The sequence below is a fragment of the Gopherus flavomarginatus genome, chromosome 3 (genome assembly GCF_025201925.1).
Source record: "Gopherus flavomarginatus isolate rGopFla2 chromosome 3, rGopFla2.mat.asm, whole genome shotgun sequence".
Lineage (NCBI taxonomy): Eukaryota > Metazoa > Chordata > Testudines > Testudinidae > Gopherus > Gopherus flavomarginatus.
The window spans coordinates 65,720,052-65,741,085 of NC_066619.1; the positions used below are offsets into that span (position 1 = coordinate 65,720,052).

At 42.0% G+C, this 21,034-nt stretch overlaps 2 protein-coding genes across 2 annotated transcripts in view; one reads left to right on the plus strand and one right to left on the minus strand.

Annotated features, from left to right (window-relative positions):
* PAM (peptidylglycine alpha-amidating monooxygenase) overlaps nucleotides 1–21,034 on the plus strand; it is an 843,699-nt gene that overhangs the window by 415,697 nt on the left and 406,968 nt on the right. The window lies entirely within an intron of this gene.
* SLCO4C1 (solute carrier organic anion transporter family member 4C1) overlaps nucleotides 1–21,034 on the minus strand; it is a 102,522-nt gene that overhangs the window by 45,321 nt on the left and 36,167 nt on the right. Inside the window, exons 3-6 of the mRNA XM_050945791.1 lie at nucleotides 15,161–15,355; nucleotides 9,145–9,241; nucleotides 7,757–7,878; nucleotides 6,407–6,522 (exon numbers count right to left, since the gene is read on the minus strand). Coding sequence (XP_050801748.1) covers nucleotides 6,407–6,522; nucleotides 7,757–7,878; nucleotides 9,145–9,241; nucleotides 15,161–15,355 — 530 coding nt within the window. The remainder of the gene's footprint in view (nucleotides 1–6,406; nucleotides 6,523–7,756; nucleotides 7,879–9,144; nucleotides 9,242–15,160; nucleotides 15,356–21,034) is intronic.

Here is a 21,034-nt window from a genome sequence, read left to right on the forward strand (position 1 = left end):
ATGCTTTTGCTGCTACTAAGTCCAGGAGAGCTCTGATGAACTCTGTAGATTGAGACAGAATCAGAGCTGACTTTTTAAAATTATCCTCAAACCCATGGATGAAATTAAATGAATCATTTTCTTTCCTGAAACTACGCTTGTGTTCATGAATTCCCCTGCACATCTATGTATGGGTAAATGTGGATTCCTTGGCTGAGTAGATGGGCTGGTACTTCTGATGCTTTGTGAATACCCTCAGCGCCAATAAAATTCAAACACTCTCAATTGGTAATGATTCTCCAGAGCCAGAAAATGTAGGTGCTTGCTGTGGGGGGGGTACATTTACACATGAAAATAAGCATCCTGTAAGTTGAGGGTAATGAACCAATCCATGGGATCTACAGTAGCGATAACAAGAAATGAAAGTTACCATATGGAGTTTGGCACATTGAATGTATTAACTGAAAATCCTGAGATCTAGAATCAGGCACAAACTTCCTTTCTTTTTCAGTATGCGGAAATAAAGAAAATAGAAGCATATCCCAATATATTCCTGAGGCACTAACTCTATTGCCCCAACTTAATTAATGCTGTACTCTCACACTCACGAAGGGTCTAGAAAGAGAGGCAGACCACTGCGCAGATTTCAGGATGCTTGCAAAGATGATTTAGAACCCTTTGGAATCTCTGTTGATGATTGGGAAAGAAGGGAAGAATGCTGCTCTGGTTGGCAGAGTCAACTTGTAAATAGAGTGAGGCACTCGAGGTGTACTGGATCAAACTTTGTGATGACTGGCATCAGAGGAGGAAAGAATCTGCTGCTTAGATTCAGAGCATTGCTAGTGCTAGTGCATGGGTGTGCCCTACCTGTGGACTGTCACTTGTGCATCAGACTCAGCAGCCTTCAAAGAACTCGTTGGTGCTTATACCATGCTCTGTAAAGAGTGACAGTGCCATTGAATTAGTTCATCTATCTCCCGGAACAACACTCTCATGACAGTAGCCCTGAAAGGGGACTAGAATGGGTAGGATGAAGGGATTGAAAATGAATGATTGATATAACCTTCACTGATGACTTGAAGGACCCATTGATCTGTGATGACCATCACCCAAGGCTCCTGGTAATCAGAAGGATGGAAACCAAATGCTGGAGTAAAATGGTAAAGATCCTTGCAGACTAGTCCAAAATCCTTAACCAATGCATCAAATCTGATGTCTGATGTGCCTGGCTTGACTGATCAGTTATAGAAAAAGAAAGTGGAACTAAGTTCTTTTTCTGATATCTGTGTCTCCTTCTGAATTGCTCAGAAGGCCTCTGGTGAGGAGGAGGAGGAGGAGGAGATGATTCTACATGTTTCTACATCTAGAGAATGAAGACTGAGGATGAAACTGTTTCTTTTGAAACATAGTAGTATATAAACCAAGTGATCTGAATGTTGATCTTGAGTCTCGTAATGAATGCAGAGACTCATCAGTTTTAGTACTAAATAGATTGTGGCCCAAAATTGGTAAATCTTCAGTGGTTGCTTGTACATCTCTTGGTTAACCTGATGAGCATCTCATCACAATACCTGTGGCTACTGCTCAAAACACCACAATCCACAGCATGTAATGCAGCTTGAAGAAAGATTTTAGCAATCAGTTGACCCTCTTCACAAAGAGCTTTAAATTCATCTCTAGATGCTCATGGTAACTTGTCCTTAAAATCTATCCCACTGTAGGTAATCATATTTGATAGAATAACTTGATAGGAAGCTGAAATGTAGCTTTTCTTCCCATAGAGATCCAGTCTCTAGGATGCTTTCTCCTTATGAGTAAACTTTCTTAATTGCTTAGATCTCTCATTGGCAGCAGCAATAACCAATAATGATAAAGCCAGATGGGTAGAAGAATGTTCATAACACTTGCATGGTACCTGCTATCAACAATCAGTGTGTTTTGAAGTGGCTGAAATGGAAGAAGGTGTCAGGCACCACCTCCCACTAATCAGGCCTAGTATTTGGGATAGAGGTCAAAGCCAGAGGAAGGGTCTGGATTGGGTCAAGGGTAGCACTGGAATCAAGATCTTGGGACAGGCCAAGGTCAGGAACAAGTCAGAGTCTGTAGACAAGCCAGAATCAGTACTGTAGCTGGAGTTGAGATGTAAGCCAGGGGTCAAAGCTGGGTAGTCAGGATCCAGAGACAAACCAAGTCAGTATCGTAGACAGGGTCCAGATACAAAGAGGGTCAAAGCCAACGTCCAGGTCAAATCCAGGCTACAGGAAGGGTCAGGAAGCAGAGGCAAGGCTAAAGAGAATCAGTAACAGGGCTGCAGCAAGGTCAGAGTAGGGCATGGACTAGACTGGAACAGGACTCAAGCAAGGCTGGGGCAGGAACAAGATCAAGAGCAGGCTGGGAATCTCGAGAGTATGATACAGTGCGAGGCAGCAAGAGGATTCCTGGCCAGGTAGTACTGTTGCACCGATTGATCTGCAGCTTTAGTAGGGTTGGGGAAATACCTGAGCCTGGAGGTCATCTGACTCCGTCTTGGCTCAGGGATAGGTTGCTGCCTCATGCTAGAGGGCTAAGTCACTGCAGGCTCTGTTGGAAGGGTAAGTCAGTGAAGCTGGATTGTTCCTGCATGCCTGAGCGGTTACTCACCTCAGCTCTGTTGGAGGGGTAGCTGAGCGAGCAGCCCTGGATTGGCTGAAGGTTTGCCTCACAGCAGGGGTAACTCAAAGATCTTTTGATAGGTGCAACATCTCTTCATTATTGGTAGTTCAATGCTGCTTTGGGATGTTGGTTCTAGGATATAAAACAATTTATACACTTTCTCCTGAATGGTCTCCAAAGGAACTTCCAGTGTTTTTGCAATATGCTTCAATAATTCCTGACAGGGTTTAAATCATCAGCTGAAAATTGTGTATCATGAAATAGTTTAATCAAGCAAGGGAGAAAGACTAAGTGAATTGGGAAGACTCTCTTGATGACCAGATATTTCACCATCACTAACAATTTGTTGCTCCTTCATTTCTTAAACATGACAAGGAGAATGATAAAACTATGAGAATTTGCCACAGGTGACTTAAGTATAGATCTCGTATATTATGGGACAATGTTTCACAACAACTGTGATCCATGAAGGCCAATAAGACCATGGTTACAGACCATTTGGGAAAGGGACATTTGGCCAATATGGAGGAAACCAAGGAGTACAGTGAGAACTAACATCCTCAGATCTATTAAGAGGTCCTTCCCCATATGCCTCCTTAGATTATTTTGTTTCCGTCAATCAGATTTTGGGTTTTTTTGTGGAGAACTCCTATCAATCTGAAGAGGAGTCAAAGTCTTTGGATGAAAATGTTTCTAACACCAAAGACATGACAGAAGACTGAAGGACCTGCATGGGACTCATATCCTTAATTGTATTTGTATGTTGATTCAAAGAGATTTTCATTACAAGTATCCTCACATCTTTTCAGGGAGGGAATCTGTCTGGCACCAAAATTGGAGAAACCTTCAGGAAAGATGACTGGGGTTCTGGAGTGATGCTGATATCTGGCGAAGGCACAAAAGAACCTTTTACAGCTCAAATTTAATTGTAAAAGTTCCCATCACTGAGGACACTGGCTACGTCTCTCTGCTTTGAAGCTTGTCCTGTGGCTGAAACTCAGTGCAGGCTTTGATAAAAGCCATGGTGCCAACAAAGGACTCACTGATGAAGACCATCCTGAGTGCTCCAGTACTACTAAATAAGGTAGATGATCTTCTTGATCTCCTTGCCAAAGACAGAGAAGGTGTCTGCACTGGCTTTCTGTTACAGTGTGGCACCACCTGCCCAGGTCCTGCTTATTTTCCCTTTCAATGGCTGCAAGGGCTCCTCAGAAGACCTCCTCTGTACTCCGGAGTCTTGGCCCCAAAGACAGGGCTCAGTACCAGGAAAAGTACAGAGTCAGAGCCACAACCTTTCAGGTGTCACTCACCAACAGAAGTTGGTTCAATAAAAAGTATTACCTCACCCACCCTCTCTCTCTAATATCCTGGGACCAACACAGCTACAACAACTCTGCATAAAGTTAGAGCCACTCAGTCCTAAGGCAGCAAGGATCCCTGACTGCTTTGATGGATTTTTCTGAATTCCTTCTGTCTTCTTAACTGCTCCTGAATAAGATGTCACATCTCTGGTCATAGGAGAGCTGGAAGGATCAGTTATGAAAAAAGAAGCCTCTGTTATCATGGACCTTTCTATAAAAAAAAGTGTCAGTCCAGGCTGCTTCTCCTTTGGTTTGTGCTTCTTGAAGGACTTGCAAATTGCACACTTAGCAATGATATATTCCTTACCCAGGCAGTAAAGATATTTGTTGCGGCTGTTAGAAGAAAAATCCTCCCAGAGGAGGGATATGGTTTGAAACCCAGAAATATATGTTCTGCTATAAACTGTGCGCTTCTCCCTCTCTATTTTTAACCAGAACACTTACTCCTATTAATACAAAAAAAAAGAATCAACAATCAGTTTACTCACTAAATAACAAGGTTCTTACAGACTAACACTATGTTGTTCAACTCACTTCCTATGGCAGTTCAAAGGAACTGCATGGCGGTTGGGGTCACTGTGCCCTTTATGACTTAAAATGGGGGAATGTAGGGGGATATACGGCGGAAGCATAAGCATGCGCAAGCCCTACTAGATACTGCTACAGTCAACATTCTGAACTTCTGTGCTGGGCACAATGGACACAATAAGTGGGATCCACATGTGCAGTAACAAAGAACAACTCAAGTTCTTTCACTAAATGAATTTTTTAAATGAACTTTTTAATTGAAATGAAACCCCCTCTAAGGCATATCTTTTTTGTTAAAGAAAACACATCACTAAAGGTAACTAGACAACAGCATTATCTATGAGTTTTTTTAAAAATCCACCATCTTGTCAAATAATGCAATATTGAGAGATGCTCTACGAAACTATCTTTAAAAAATCATTTTTGAATTACAGAAAAGGTGTCTAACTAGTTCCATTTCTTATTTAACCTCTTAGAACTCATTAACATGTTTCCCCTCTCAGGCTGCAAGAATGAGATTGCAAATCATAGGTAGTAGTCTCAGGAAGGAGAAATTACATATCTAATGTTGTCTAATCTGCAAAAGAATTACAGATTTGGGATTATATTTGGCTCAAGGGCAGTGAGAACTCAGATAATATTTTTACAAGATGCTTAAATGCCACTCTTACCACACACTATCCTTGTTCTACTCTATCTATTCCTATTCTGAGCAAAAGGGGGAAAGCATTAAAAACATTTTAAAGCTGTACCCACACCTCTGCACTGAAAGTGGGTGGTAGAGTGTGGATCCATTACACCTTTCATCCTCAGAGAACAAGTTAATAGTTGTCTGTCTCCAAAAACAGACTAGTTGCAGTCTTCACTCTTGAGGACAAAAGATTCAGATATGAGTATCTAGCCAAAGGTCAGTTAAATACAAAGATTCCTCATGATACAGTAGTAACAGAAGCGAACAGTATCAACACTCTTTTGGCAATTCCAAAGCATAGTACATCCAAAATACATATGTTGTATTTAGAGAGAGATCCCATAATTTAAGGTATATAGGCTGCTGTACATCTGTAACAGAAAGGTCAAACCTGGATTCATGCCCAATGTATGATGGAAGAATAATGCTTTGAAAAAGTATAGTCAGTCTAACCTTATAGTCACGCCATGTTAAAATTAGTCTCCTGAAGTAACCAGAGATATACATGGATGGTTCACATAAGCCTGACTACTTTTGGGGGAAAAAGTACTATTTTAACCCACTTTATATAAAAGCCTTTGCACTACAGAGGCAGTTTGCTATCTGTATGTGTTGTGAAAGTCTTTGCATGGTTTATCATCAGACATCCGATTCTCCTATTTCATAGTTCATACAAGCTCTGTTGTAGCTAATATCTGAAGTTTGATTTTCTTTTAAACTGTTGACTGCCCTTTCTTCCCAAAAAGTTATTTTGACTGGAAGAAAGTTTTCAGGGTGAGGTTTTCTAAACATGCCTCAAAGATTCCAATCTTCTCCCAGAGTAAACAAGATACTTTGATTACATGGTTCAGTGACAGACTTGGAAGCTCATTCAAAACTCCATGTTTTGAAGGGGTGGAAGTTCCCCAAACACCACTTGACTGTGGTTAAAATTATACTCCATGATACAAATAGAAGATCACAATGTAACATGGATACTTTTGTCACTATCCAGTATCTATTCCTACGGTCTTGTCTCAAGATAGTACTGGAATATTTCCCATGCAAGCCCCTCTGTAAACAGAATTGAGTTTTCTACATGTCTATGAAGCTGTTAGCTCATTTAAGTGGGTCAAAGTATCTCAAAATTATGTAAACTACCATAATATGCAAAGAACAGCTAAAAATCTTGCATTGACTTTATTGTTTACCTTACCAAAAGAGCCACTGGAAAATCTTTAAAATTTTTCCCAATATTCCTGTCTTCAACAAATGCCTCACTTCCATCATCATGAGTTTCAGAAATTTTTTCAGATTGTACTTTTGTTGTACCTACAGAAAAACAAGTTTATTTTACACAATGAAAATAAGGAGCTTGTAACAAATTTATCTTTAATTAAAGTGCAGTATTACAACAAATGCTCCGTTTCCCAAAAAAGGAGACATCATGTAGATTTTACTAGACACTGCAACAATGCAGAATGAAAAGCAGATCTATAATGCATTTCTGTGGAAAGTAGAGCTCTGCTGAGTGTATCACAGTAAAAACATCAACGGCAAGCATGAGAGTTGTTGGTGTTATCAGGCCCATCAAAAGGAATTTCAGACTCATTGAACCCTGTCCTGGTCATTTTACTCTATCCATATCACCTTTCTGCACCCATACTTATAACTTTCCTCTTCCTTCTCTCCTTTTTTCTGTCATTCCCCACACAGAATGTTTTTTAAAAAATATTTTGGGAAGAGTCTGTTCTCTTTGTCATACTAGCTGTACTAACAGAAAAGGCTTTATAAAGCTCCTGAGATCTATAACCCTGTCCTAGGATACTCGGACATGCCTCACTGCTCTGCCTATACAGCAAGACAGGAGGTTGAATCTGAATCAAAGGCTGCAATGCAAGACTAATTAAGTCAGTAGGAGATGTTGGGTGCTCAGGTCATTTATTTAAGCACCTAATACGGACTTGGGAGCCTAATGTGAGGCACATTTTCTTTTGGAAAACTTTAGCCACCACATCATTGATCATTGGCCTGCTAAACCCAGGGTTGTGAGTTCAATCTTTGAGGGGGCCATTTAAGGATCTGGGGCAAAAATCTGTCAGGGATGGTACTTGGTCCTGCTGTGAAGGCAGAGTACTGGACTCTATGACCGTTCAAGGTCCCTTCCAATTCTATGAGATATGTATATCTCCATATAATTACTTCCCCTGTTTCCCCTTACCCTCAGCCTATTTCAACTAGACCCTCAATCCTCCCCCAGTCCTATTTCCCAGACCTTTCAAAAACCCTCCTACAGTCAATTGTCTTCCTCCTGCCTAACAAGCTTTCTAGGATTTCACTGCTTACCTGTTACACAAAGCTTAATTAATACCCTAACTACAAGACATTATGCCTGTTTTTACCAATGGTACACTGAAAGCATAGAGCAATTAAATTATTTGCTCAACATCACACAGTAAGCCAAGTGAATGGAACAGAACCTCAGAGTGCCTATTCCCAGTCCACTGCTCTAGCCACAAGCCCAATCTCCCTCCTAATAGTTGGTTGATTAATAATTAACATTTACCTGGTAAGTGCTTTGGAAAACATGAAAAAGGTACTATCAGAAGCCATGTTCCAAAACAGCACAAGAGAAATGCTATCCACCATGCCCCAAGCCACCGAGGGTCATCTGGATCAATCTCTGTGCTAGAAAAGATTAATTTGGTAAATGCAGATTTAATAATGACACAAACATCTTACTAGTCACACAGAATATTGCCCCAAATTATTATGGCTTTAAAAGCTATACACTCAGTTTCTCCCATGGCACTAGGAGAAAGCCTCCCAGTACCATGCTTTTTCCTCATTGTTTTTGGGACTTATTAAATTCTATTGTTTTACTTTTTTGTACAATAAAGCATTCAGCACATTATAAACATAATCAAGTCAAAATGGAGATCCTTGAACCAGAATGTACTGGACTGACTAATAAGGGAACAATGAAAAAACAGGTCTTGGTAAGGTGCAATGTCACCACCACATCACTGACCACTAAATATATGTCTAATACTATTCAAAACAATTCTGAATATCTTTACCATCAGTGGATTTTTACACAAGGCAAATGTGAATTAGATACTAGTCCCATCACATTGAAGATGCATAAGTGAAGTCACAAAAGTCAGGAAAATGAAAAAGCAAACAGCAACTATAACTCAGCCAAATCAGGATTGTAAGAATTGCTATATTGGATCAGTCCAATGATCATCTAGTCCTGTATCCTACTGCATTTCCGTAATAGATTCTTCAAAGAACTCCTCACTCCCCCGAAATGGAAAATTATGCAATTACATGCCCATGGGAGAGGTTTCTTCCTAATCCCAAGAAGTTAGTGGTATATGTCCTAAATCACTGAGGAATGATAACCCATACAGATTTTTTTAAATCTAATGTTACTATGGGAATCCTGCAACATAACCCCTGAAATGAAAGAAGTGAGATCCCATTCCTCATATCACCACTAAAGGAAGTTTCTAGACAGAAAATGTTCATGTGCTGAGAATGCAGGTTTGGTCTTATTTTAAGGTTGATAAACAAAAGAAGTAGTAATCACCATCTCCAAAATCTGGAACTAAACTCATGCTCCTGATTATCAAGGAGTAACTTTTCTCTATAGAAAAGATTAGAGTTTAGGTCTCTTTTCTTGGAAGTCATTAGGGAAGACTAGGTTGTTGCCTAACAGGTCAGAAAGTGTTTCAAAAAAGTCCACAGGAACAATCTTATGTTCTCTGAAGGAAAGAGCTATTATATAGAGTGGAGCTCAGTTATTTCCCCTCTCATGGCAAAATCAATAATCCTCAATGAAGCCATAGGAAGTACCTGAATATTTTAGTAGATTACCATTAGGAACAAGGGATCAATAAAAATAGCACTCTGTTGGCTGAACAGAAGAAAACCAGAACATTGCCTTGCCTTGTTTGAAGAGGGGCATCAATATAGATATTAAGCAGCTGCCCTCCCAATACATAGCCAAGGGCAGGACCCAGCAATGACATGGCATAGCCAATTCCTAAAGAGAAAGAAAAAGAAGAAATGTTTTCCATGTCACATCTCAGCAGGACATACAGTTCTAAAATGTAAGGTTAAAGAAAAAATTAAGTGTGTAGACAACAGTAAAAGTTCATAGACACACAATAAAATACAAAAAATAAATTCCATGGCATTTTCAGGGGAGGGAACAATCATATTTACACATTCAGTGTAATGATTTATAGAAATCAAAGATTTGTAGAAATCAAAATATACACTTGTCCATTATACTATTAATATCTTTAACATGATCTTTTACAACTACTATTTACAATACAAGGTGGGTGAAGTAATAGCTTTTATTGGATCAGCTTCTGGGTATTTGGGTGGCCCGTTCCATGATGCAATCTACTTCTCTGGTGGAGTGTCCTTATTTGGTGAAGACGGTTTTAAGTGTGTTAAGGTGTATATCTCAGACTTTCTCCTCAGAGCATATTCTGTGCTTGGCTGTAAATAACATATTTTTCTGTGTTTGGGGTGGTTATTGGATCAATGAAGGTAGGTGTGATGACCTGTGAGATTATTGTATATGATAGTCAGTAGGGTTCCACTGTTGAAACTGATCATTTTGTCCAGGAACTTGATGCTAGTGTGGGAGTGTTCTAGAGAAAGTTTGATGAATGGATGGTGGTAGTTGAAGTTGTGGTGGAAATCTACAGGGGATTTTAAACCATCTGTCCAGAGGATAAAAATATCATTGATATATCTCAGGTAGATCACTGGTTTCATGGTGCATTTATCCAGAAATTCTTCTTGAAGGCGGTCCATGAAGAGGTTGACCTATTGGGGAGCCATCCTGTATCCATGGCTATTCCCATGGTTTGGGTAAGGTATTTATTAGTGAATGTGAAATGGTTAGGAGTGAGGATGAAATGGATGAGTTTGGTGATGCGTTTGGGGTGATATCTGAGGGTTGTCCATTGTCTTGTAAATATTTGAGCCAGACAGCTATGCCAACATTGAGAGACGTGTTGGTGTAAAGGGAAGTGGCAACCATGCTGGCGAGGATGATGTTCTGAGGGAGGCTATTATTATTGCAGTTTGTGGAGGAAGACAGTTGTGTCCTGGAGGAAACTGGCACTTGTGTGATGAGTAGTTTGCAAATGGTTTCTAGGAGTCCCAATATTCCTTCAGTAAGAGTGCCACTGCCAGATACGATGAGTCTGCCTGGGTTCCCTTGTTTGTGTATGCTGCGAAGCATGTAGAAGGTCCCTGGGGTGGGTCACAGGAGATGAGTTTGTATAGTTTCTCTTGGAGTTGGTTGGGGAAGGAGTTGATGATATCCTTAAGTTCCTGGGTAAATAGTGGTGTGGGAGTCACTTTGAGTTCTTTAGAGTAGGTAGTATCAAAGAGTAGTCTTTTGGCCTCATTAATGTAGTCATCACTGTTAAGGACTACAGTGAGGCCCCCATTGTAACTTACTAAATTTCTCTTTTTGTTCCATGACTGCAGAGGTGTTAATGGGCCATTCTACCTTGAATTGTCCCTTACAATATGTGCTAGCTATTTATGCTAAACAATCTGTTCCACCTTGCCTTTTGCTGTGATGTTCAGGGTACCTTTCCCAGACCTAAAGAACTCTGTGTGGCTTGAAAGCTTGTCTCTCTGACCAACAGAAGTTGATCCAGTAAAAGATATTTCCTCATCCACCTTGTCTCTCTAAAATCCTGGGACTGATACACAGGGCCGGTGCAAGGAAGTTTCGTGCCCTAGGCGACACTTCCACCTTGCATCCTTCCCCAGCTAACCCCGCCCCCCACCCGGGGAGCGGCAGCTAACTCAGCCCCCCACCCGGGGAGCACCCCCCCACAGCAGCTATCCCCCTCACCGCGACAGCTAACCCCTCTCCCCCCAATCTCTCCATGGCAACTAACCCTGCCTGGGAAGACTTCTCCCCTTCCCCCACGGCAGCTAACCCTGCTTGGGGAGATTTTCTCCCCTTCCCCCCCACGCCAGCTAACCCTGCCTGGGGAGACTTTCCTCCTTCCCCCCCCCAGCAGCTAACCTTGCTTGGGGAGACTCTCCCACCCCATCACCAGCTAACCCTGCCTGGGGAGACCTTCCCCCTTCCCCCCGCCCAGCAGCTAACCCTGCCTGGGGAGACTTCTCCCCTTCCCCCGGCAGCTAACCCTGCCTGGGGAGACCTCCTGCGGAAGCTAGGCTTGCCTGAGTAGTCCGCCCCAGCTCACCTCGGCTCTGCCTCCTCCACTGAGCACGTTGGCACTGCTCTAATTCTCCTCCCTGCCCAGGCTTGCGACGCTGATTGGAGGATACTTAGAGCTGGGCTGTGTGCTCAGCGGAGGAGGCAGAGCGGAGGTGAGCTGGGGCAGGGAGCGGTTCCCCTGTGCGCCCCCCCCCTCTCGTTATTGCAGGCAACCCTCTCCATGTGCCCCCCCACCCAGCTCACCTCCACCTCCTCGCCTGAGGGGGCTTTTAGGCTCCCCTAACCACTAGGCACCCTAGGCGGCCTCCTAGTTTGCCTAAATGGTTGCACCGGCCATGCTGATACAGCTATAACTACACTACACTGTACGCACCTATTATTTAAGGTTTTCTTCTTCCTCCAAATAGTTTCAAATCTGTAAAAGTAGTTTTGCATTTACACAATACCAGATTTACATTACTGCATGCATTTTGCCTAAAAAGAGATATGTGTTATATGGAACAGAAAGCTTGCATCCCTACTGAAAGAATTGCATAGCAAATAGCTAAGCGCTTGAATTATATGGCTACTTCTCTCTGTGTGTTTCAAAGCACTTGAACCTTGACATGTTAGGTAGCATGACTACTACTTTTAGCCTTAAACGTAAATGTTTTAAAGTAAAAAAAAATACCAGTCTGTTTGAGTGCTTAAATTATTAAGAGAACACACCTGTAGCCTGGAAATTCTAAATAAAAGCATTATAGAAGTAAAATGAAAATGTACTTTATTTTTTTTAAATCTACTATGACCAGAAGTCAAGTGTCTGTGTTAGCAGCTCTGGCACCTGTAATATCCCTAAAACTTGAAGAACAGTAAAGACTACAGCTCCCTGTTTCCTTTAGGTCTGATTGATTCAAGAGCAATGACACTGTACACTTTCAACACATCTTGCTAAGTCATTGGAGCGGGAGGAAGCAGAGGCAGGGGTAGCTAGTCTCACTGAAGAGAGCTCTTTTGTCCACCCAGAGAAGCAACACAGACAGTTCTTTCCCTGAAGCTAGAGAGGAGAACAAGCAGCATGCTTTCTTGATTTTGCCTTAGGGCAGGTCTACACTGTAAAGAGATGCTTTCTTAACTCAGGTTAGCTAACCTATGTTAGTCAACCTGATTAAAATACTAGTAAAGACACAACAACTCTTCTTTTAACTTGTATCAGCACCTCTAGTTTATCCCTATATACTTTAACTTGAGCTGTTCTGATGTCTCCAAGTTACTATGTCTTCACTGATATTTTAACCAAAATTAGCTAATCTGAGTTAACACACTTTTTCCTCTACTCAGTATAAGCATACCCAGGGGTGGCTCCAGGCCCCAGCACACCAAGCACGTGCTTGGGACGGCATGCCGCAGGGGGCACTCTTCTGGTTGCCGGGAGGGCAGCAAGCAGGGCTCCGGTGCACCTCCCGGCTCCCGCAGGCATGCCTGCAGAGGGTCTGCTGGTCCCACGGCTTCGGCGGAGCCGCAGAACCAGCAGACCCTCTGCAGGCATACCTGTGGGAGGTCCACCGAAGCTGCGGAACCAGCGGACCCTCCGCAGGCATGCCTGCAGGAGGTCCACCGGAGCTGCAGGACCGGCGACCGGCAGAGCGCCCCCCGCAGCATGCCGCCATGCTTGAGGCGCCAAAATGTTTAGAGCCGCCCCTGAGCATACCCTTAGTCTTTTTAGGCCTAATAGCCACAATATCAGAGAAACATAGCCACTGGGGAGTACAGAGACACACACCAACTTTCAACCAAATATTCATGACTGATTACATAGAAAGGATTTTTGCTAAAATTCTGTATAATGTTTTCAATTTTGCTGCATCAGTGATCTGGCCCAGCTGTGCAACTTGCTTGTAGGCTGAAATTTCTGGACTGAATTTGTTAGGGATAGGACTGGATTTCTTACCTATTCAACACTATCTGAGTATCTCCTTAGATAACAAGGGTGAAATATTGATTCTGCTGAAGTCAGTTGCAAAACTTCCATTGACTTCAGTTGGATCAGGATTTCTCCCCAAGTTTGTAGGACCCTTGGATCCAGAAGGCTTAGGATGAGATTTTAAAGACTTATGATCATGAATGGGAACTCACTCTAAACTCTGAGCATGTGGAGTGGGGAGTTTTACCTGCCTAATAACTGCTGGACTACATCCTAAAATATCAGCAATCAAGTTATTTTCCTTTTCATACCAGATAGAACTTTGGTTTTGCTGTTTTAGAATGCACTTAAATGTGCAAATGGAAAAGAAAGAATGTAATTTAACTCTTAAAATAAATTTGGTAAATACCTAAAAAAGAAAAATCATGCTTGAGTGCCTTTTTGTGCCTAACAAAGGTTTAACTAAAAACAGATGCCTTAATTCAAAAACACACACAATGCATAAAAAAACATACACTAAATCTGTCTGGAAAAGCAAAAATATCCTGTAGGCATCTTGTAATACATTAATGCATTCCTGTGTACACTAATAAATTATCAGCTCAAACATGGAATGATTAACCTAGTTACTTAGCTATTTGTTATATTTCCCTTCTAATTTTGTCATGTTATTAAAATAGGCTGCTTTTTAAGATGACACTACTTTTTTCTCCTACAAGTTCACATGTTTATCTGAAGTCTAGATGAGGGTTCGGCAACCTCTGGCATGCAGCTCGCCAGGGTAAGCAGGTTGTCCTTGGGAATTAGCTCTTCGACCCAGGAGCGCCCTCTGCAGGCCGGTGATCCACTTGCCATTGGCCCCCGTGTTCCTCCCAGGACTCCAGAGCCCTTATCTCAGGGTTCTGCCTCCTGCAGTACCCCACAATCTTACTGAGTTTCCCCATCCCAGGGGAACCCCCACCCTCTATCCTCACATCGCCTCAGTTGTGGCTACTGCCAGTCTCTGTTTAGCCCCCGTGCCCTGCAGTCTATCAGCCGATCATCACAGGCAACAAGGGGTTTGGACTGGATGCCTTTACCCACCTCCAGCTGCCCTCCTACAAGCCCACTACCTAGGAGGCCTAAAACTAGGCCCTGCAGCCTGGGGAGTTGCTGGCCTAGGGCTTCCCCGCTCCTAAGGTCTTTCCCCAGCCCAGCCCAGCTCAGCCCAGCCCAGCCTGCCTGCCTGCCCATCCGTCCCCTGGGTGAGTTCCCCAGCAGCCAGGCCTGTCTCCCTCTCAAGTCAGAGAGACACTGCTCCCTCTGACTTCTCTGGCCTTCTTATAAAGCCCAATTGCTTAGATTGGGACATGGTCCCAGCTGCAGCCACTTCCCCCAGTCAGCCGGGGTCTTACTCCTTTGCCCAGCCCTAGCCCTCTGCAGGGCTTTTCCAACCCCTGCCGGGCTGGAGCAGGTGTTCGCCCCACTACAGTAAAATATGAAAATAAGAATCTGGGTGAAGTGTTCAAGATACTGTGGGGTTCATCCTGACCCACCCTATAAAGCAAATAAAAAGCCAGTCAGCAAATTTCCAACTTGCTGTGACAATAAGCACAGCCTTGTCTGTTTCCAAAACATCTACATGCCAACCATTACAGCAACCACTGCAGAAATGATTTCTATATAAAAAAGTTGTCAGCAAGCAAATCTATTACTTCAGCTACTTAATGAGAAGTGTTGTGTTTACAACATTTATGATCACTTCCTACTAGCAGATTTTTTTAATTACAATATTTATAAAATGTTAATTCAGCAATCATTTGCTACCAATTTAAATGTTAAAACAATATTACCTATGTAGAGAGAAGATTTGTGTTTTGGGACACTATCATCAATGAAGGCTGTGCCCAAAGTGTACAGGGGAGTTCCTCCGACTCCCAGTAGCAGCTGTGCCAGGATGAAGACATAGAGGTAGTTGGAGAGTGAAGACTCTTTCCTTGTATTGCAAGTGAAGTTAGCACTGCTAGTTCCTGATACTTGACAGGTATCTAAAAAACACATTTATAGAGACATTAATAAAATACAGTTGACTGATTCATCATATAGTTTGTGCTTATAAAGGTAAGGAAGCACCTTGTATACAATGCATTCTGTAGTTAATAGCACAGGAGTGCTTGACTCCTAGTCTTCTAATCCCAGCTCTCATACAGATTTCCTGTGAGACAGCAGACATGTCACTGAGTATCTCTGTGTCCCAATATTCCCATATGAAAAATGAGGATATTTCTCTACCAGACACGGGAAAGTGGGAAAATTGCTCATAAAAATGAGTGGCTTTTTAATTTTTGATTGCCCAAATATCCTGAATTAAAACTCTTGTTTAGAGGATGAGTTCTGTATGCAACAAGATATCTAACAGAATTCTCTGATACCACTGTAACCTACAATACTCCAAATTAAAGAACAAAATATAGAGAAATGTATAGTTTAAAACAGAGATTATTGTTTATTAATCAGTGCTCCAGCTGATATGGAGCAATACTGATAGGCACTAAGACACCCTCAAGCCCTTCACTGCTTAACTAAAAATCTTAGAGATTGAGGATAGGAGATAGAAGAAAAATCCGTTTTAAAAGATTCAAACACCCACTATTCCTCCCCTGAAAAAAAAAAAGAATTAGGTTTGAAAGAAAGTGTTCCTATTTTATATGTTACACCCTAGCAATCTCCCCATGACAACAAATGTCATGGATTTAACTCCTAGAATGAGGAAACGACATTACTGGTATTTCTCTTACACATGCACACAGGGCAGAAGAAGGAATTGTGTTAATGCGCAACTTTTTTCAGATACCTAAAAGTTAGTTACAAGTAATAGTTAGCTTTTCCTCGCTTAAATGAATTCTCTCCCCTTTTCCTTCCCTCTGGAGTATTACTGCTTTTCCACAGACATCAAACAGCCTTAATCTTATTTGACAGAATAGAACAAAAGTATGTGCAGCATTCTTTGCAAATGTCTGTACACATGTGCAATGCTGAAGAGAAAAAATTCCACTCATTTGACAGAAAGGCTGTACTGGGTAATTCTCAGCTATTGTAAAAAATGTTTTAGAACACTTACAGTAAAGAGAAAGTGATACAAGTAGGTTATGTTTGTCCACAGAATACAGAACAAACATTCAGAATCATCCCTCCAGAAGCATCAATAAATACCAATTTCTACAGCAGTGTTTTATGAGTTAAGCCAAACGGTACTTTTTGACCCTACCAGGGCTCGCAAAGGAGCAATATAGCTGGCATAGTATTTCTCTAACAAGCAAGCCATATATTCAGCATCAGAAAAGAATAGAAATTATCTAGTGATCATTCAGAACCTAGCATGAATTCTTGAAGAGTTAGGCAGAAAAAGCTACTACAATGAAGTCTGTCATCCTTTCCATTATAAACTCCTTTCTTTAAAAAAAATAAAAAAGGAGTTTAAGATGCCATATAAATTCACTTCAGATTGAAACTTCATACACTAGTCTGGTCAATGAGCAGTATTTTCCTACTAAATTTTCCATTAAGTCAGGTGAGGCAATTTTTCAGTTTTTAAAGAATTTGTTACTAAAAAAACCTACACTGACTTTGTGCCCCATGCTCCTTTCAATTTACACTGTAGGAGAGGGGCAGGAGCTCTTGGGGCATGGCAGGTTTCTGAGCAGAAACCCATGCAGAAGTTAACATTAATAAAAATGGCATGGATGTTACCATCCCTATCTCCTTCGGGTAGAGCTGCAGAGGTATGGTGGAAGGATGTAGAGTACTCAATGGCAGTAAGGCTCTTAAGGAAACTGCCGTAGGGGGACGGTCCCTCAAAACATGCTGTAGAAAGGAAGGAAACCTCAGGGGCAGCTGGGAATAATTGGCTCTTCCCTCTTTGAAGTGGCAAATCCTTGTGCTTGCAGGGAAAAATTCAGCACCAATTTCTCTAAAGGCTTGTCTACACTGACCGAGAGATCAACGCATGGCGATCAATGCATTGGCAGTCAATTTAGTCGGTCTAGTAAAGACTCACTAAATCGACTGCAGATAGCTCTCCCATCGACTCCTGTGCTCCACCTGAATGAGAAGCACAAGGGGAGTTGACAAGATAGTATCTCCCGTCAACGTAGCATAGTGTGGACCCCGCGGTAAATAGATCTCAGTACATTGACTTCAGCTACATTATTCACAAAGCTGAAGTTGCATAACTTACACTGATCTCCCCCCTTAGTACAGATCAGGCCTCAGTGAGCATCCATATTTTAGCAAAAAGAACAGGAGTACTTGTGGCACCTAAGAGACTAACAAATGTATTTGAGCATAAGCTTTCTGTTTTTGAAGTTTTTTTGTTGTAATATTGTGACTTTTAGGTCTGTGATCAAGTGACCAGGAGACTGAAGTGTTCTCCAACTGGTTTTTTAATGTTATAATTCCTGATGTCTGATTTGTGTCCATTTATTCTTTTACATAGAGACTGTCCAATTTGGCCAAAAACAGACTCCAATGAGAGACTGCTGAATTGGAATTAAATTGGACACCATTAAATTAGGCTTGAATAAAGACTGGGAGTGGATGGGTCATTACACAAAGTAAAACTATTTCCCCATGTTTATTTTTCCCCCCTACTGCTCCTCACACCTTCTTGTCAACTGCTGGAAATGGGCCATTTTGATTACCACTTGTACAAGGGTTTGCTGAGGCTCAGCCCTCTCCAGGATGGCAGGAAGCTACACCCGCTCACTACCCACAGTTGACCGTGGGGAATTAGTCCGGCCATGGGGTCTCCCTCAGCAGCTCTTGCTGTAACCGGAAGAAACACAGTAAGCCTGGCCCTGGCTCAGGGTGGGCAACAATGCTAAGTCAGGGCTCTGGCCCTCAGTTAGGGCTGAACAATCGTGGGACAAACCATAGCTAGCCCAGGCCAGTCAGGGCGGGGCAACAAACACTGAGTCAGGAGCTCAGGCCCTCGGGCAGGGCTGAGCAACAACAATAAGTCCCAGCCTCCTCAGGCCAGGGAGAGGGGGCGTCTGCCACCCATGAGTTGGGTGGCAGGAGGAACGCAGACCCTCCCACTCCACTGCGTCCCAGCCCGGGGCCCTAGCAGCAGCAGAAGACCTGCTGCTGTCAGTGGGGATGCTGGCCGCAACACACCGACATAGGCGCTGGCAGTGCTGCAGCCAGACTGGGGTCAGCTGCACCCAGGCTACTTCCACACTCCCCCTCGGGGCCTACCTGGGTCCTGGTGTTGGCCTCTGGGGGATCCAGGGCCATGGGTTATTCAGGGCAGGGATTGATCGGCAGGCCCAGCAACTCCTCCGGATAGCGGGCGCAGGGCAAGCCTGGTAAGTCTGTGTGGCTGCCTTGGGTCGTGGGGGTTTCCCAGTCACAGACTGGGCTAGAGGCATCTGGTCTCTCCGGCAGCTGGGCCTTTACTGAGCTCTGAGGGCAAGCCTTTATACTTCCAGGTCACTGCCTAACCCTCTGAGGGGAAGGCTCAGACTCCCTAGCTCCGCCCATTCCAGCCTCCGGATGGGCTCTTCCCCCTCTGGGGTGGCGGGGAGTCACACCACCTCACTACACCACTATAAAAAGTCTTTTTTCTCTCCTACTAGTAATAGCTCACCTTAACAGATCACTCTCATTATAGTGTGTATGGCAACACCCATTGTTTCATGTTCTCTGTGTATATATATATATATATATAAAATCTTCCTACTTTATTTTCTACTGCATTCATACAATGAAGTTGGTTTTAGCCCATGAAAGCTTATACTCAAACACATTTGTTAGTCTCTAAAGTGCCACAAGTACTCCGGTTCTTTTGCTGATACAGACTAACATGGCTGCTACTCTGAAATCCATATTTCATGTTATTGTTCTCCTCCAGTAGTATTTTTGAACAGGAGTAGAGCATTAGAAACATTTTTAGCCCTTTTAATTAACCCAAAATAACCCAGGTTTTTAAGCAATAAATCTTGTGTTCTTTTGGCATTTGAAAAGATATTAGAAACAGCACACGAATAAAATTCAATATGTTTCAAAGCCTTTTTTTATGGAAGTATATGTAGTTTTTCTATCTAAAGTCCAATTGACATCAGGCTAACTTAGACAAAATGAATACATACAAAGTCTCTACAACTTTATTCTGTAGTACATGAAGTGTTGTTTTTATGGCATGATACATTGTAAAGATTTTACTTTTACAGTATGCATTAACAGCTCATAAGTACTGCAATATCTCCTAATACGTGATGACCCAGAATATATTGTAGTTATACATTAATGCTAGATAAACATAGCAAATAGATAAAGTTTATCCAAGTTCTAGCGAATTAAACGGATATCTCACTAGTATGCCAATTGAATTATTTTATATATATGAACAGCAGATAGTGTCTGGCATTACTCAAGACCAATAATCAAGACAGTCCTTGATTCAGAGAGAGCTAATAATCTAGAAGTCAGACCTAAGAGACACAAGATGTCCTCAGAGATCCAAAAGAACAAAAAAAATTGGCCTATTTTTCACTCCTTCTTTCCCCAACCTCCACCATCCATGTGTGAATGTCATGGAGAAGTAGCTTCTTATGGAAGACTAATGAAAAAATGGGGCCTGAGACAGACTAGATCATTCCACACACAAAGGCAAGATAGGAGAAAACCACAAAGACAGGAGTGGGCAAAGGACACAAAGGGATGCTGGTATCATTGTTTGATACAGTTATATTAACATCAAAAAAATAACACAAAAGAGAGGATACAAAAATCATTAAATTTAGATTTGTAGAAGGCACATTAGAGTGCACAATACTTATAGCTGTGCACAAGAGAGATAAACGAAAGACTGCAGATCATATGTGGTTTCCCATTGCGTGCACATACATTTTGGCCAAAAAAAGTTAAACGGAACTTTTATTACACCATGAACTAGCAATTGGAGACAAGTTCTCCTCTTTCGAAGATTCACATGCCTAACATTCCTAGCATCAGAATACTTCTATGTGAACAGGACAAAGGAATGTACACCACATCTGTTCTTTGCTTTCTTTACTTTTGGGAGAACTGTCTATGTAGTCAGTTTAGCCAAAACCCAGTCAAACAGGGATATCTAAATGCAATTTTCTGTCTTAAGTACACTGTTTGTCCATTACAGACGCTGTTTTGTGGTCAAGCCTTTAAAGAACATTATCATAAGCTGTGATCTTCATTATAGTATGAACAATTTCCATTTGAATACCCAGGATTCCAATAGTTTAAGCAACATATACATTTCACTACTTGGCAATGCACAATACCTCTAAATATATCCAAGTATCAGAGGGGTAGCCGTGTTAGTCTGGATCTGTAAAAGCAACAAAGAATCCTGTGGCACCTTATAGACTAACAGACGTTTTGGAGCATGAGCTTTTGTGGGTGAATACCCACTTCATCGGATGCATGAGACGAAGTGGGTATTCACCCACGAAAGCTCATGCTCCAAAACATCTGTGAGTCTATAAGGTGCCACAGGATTCTTTGCTGCTTTTAAATATATCCAATTAACTATTGCAATGAAAATATTTAATCTATCAGTAAAACCTAAATTGATATTTATTAAAACATTTACAAAAGGAGAGCCAAGGTCCTGGGTTTTTTTAGGAAAATATTTGGATTACTCTGCTTATATCAAAATCTGTGTTTTTATTTGCAACCATCTGCCATAC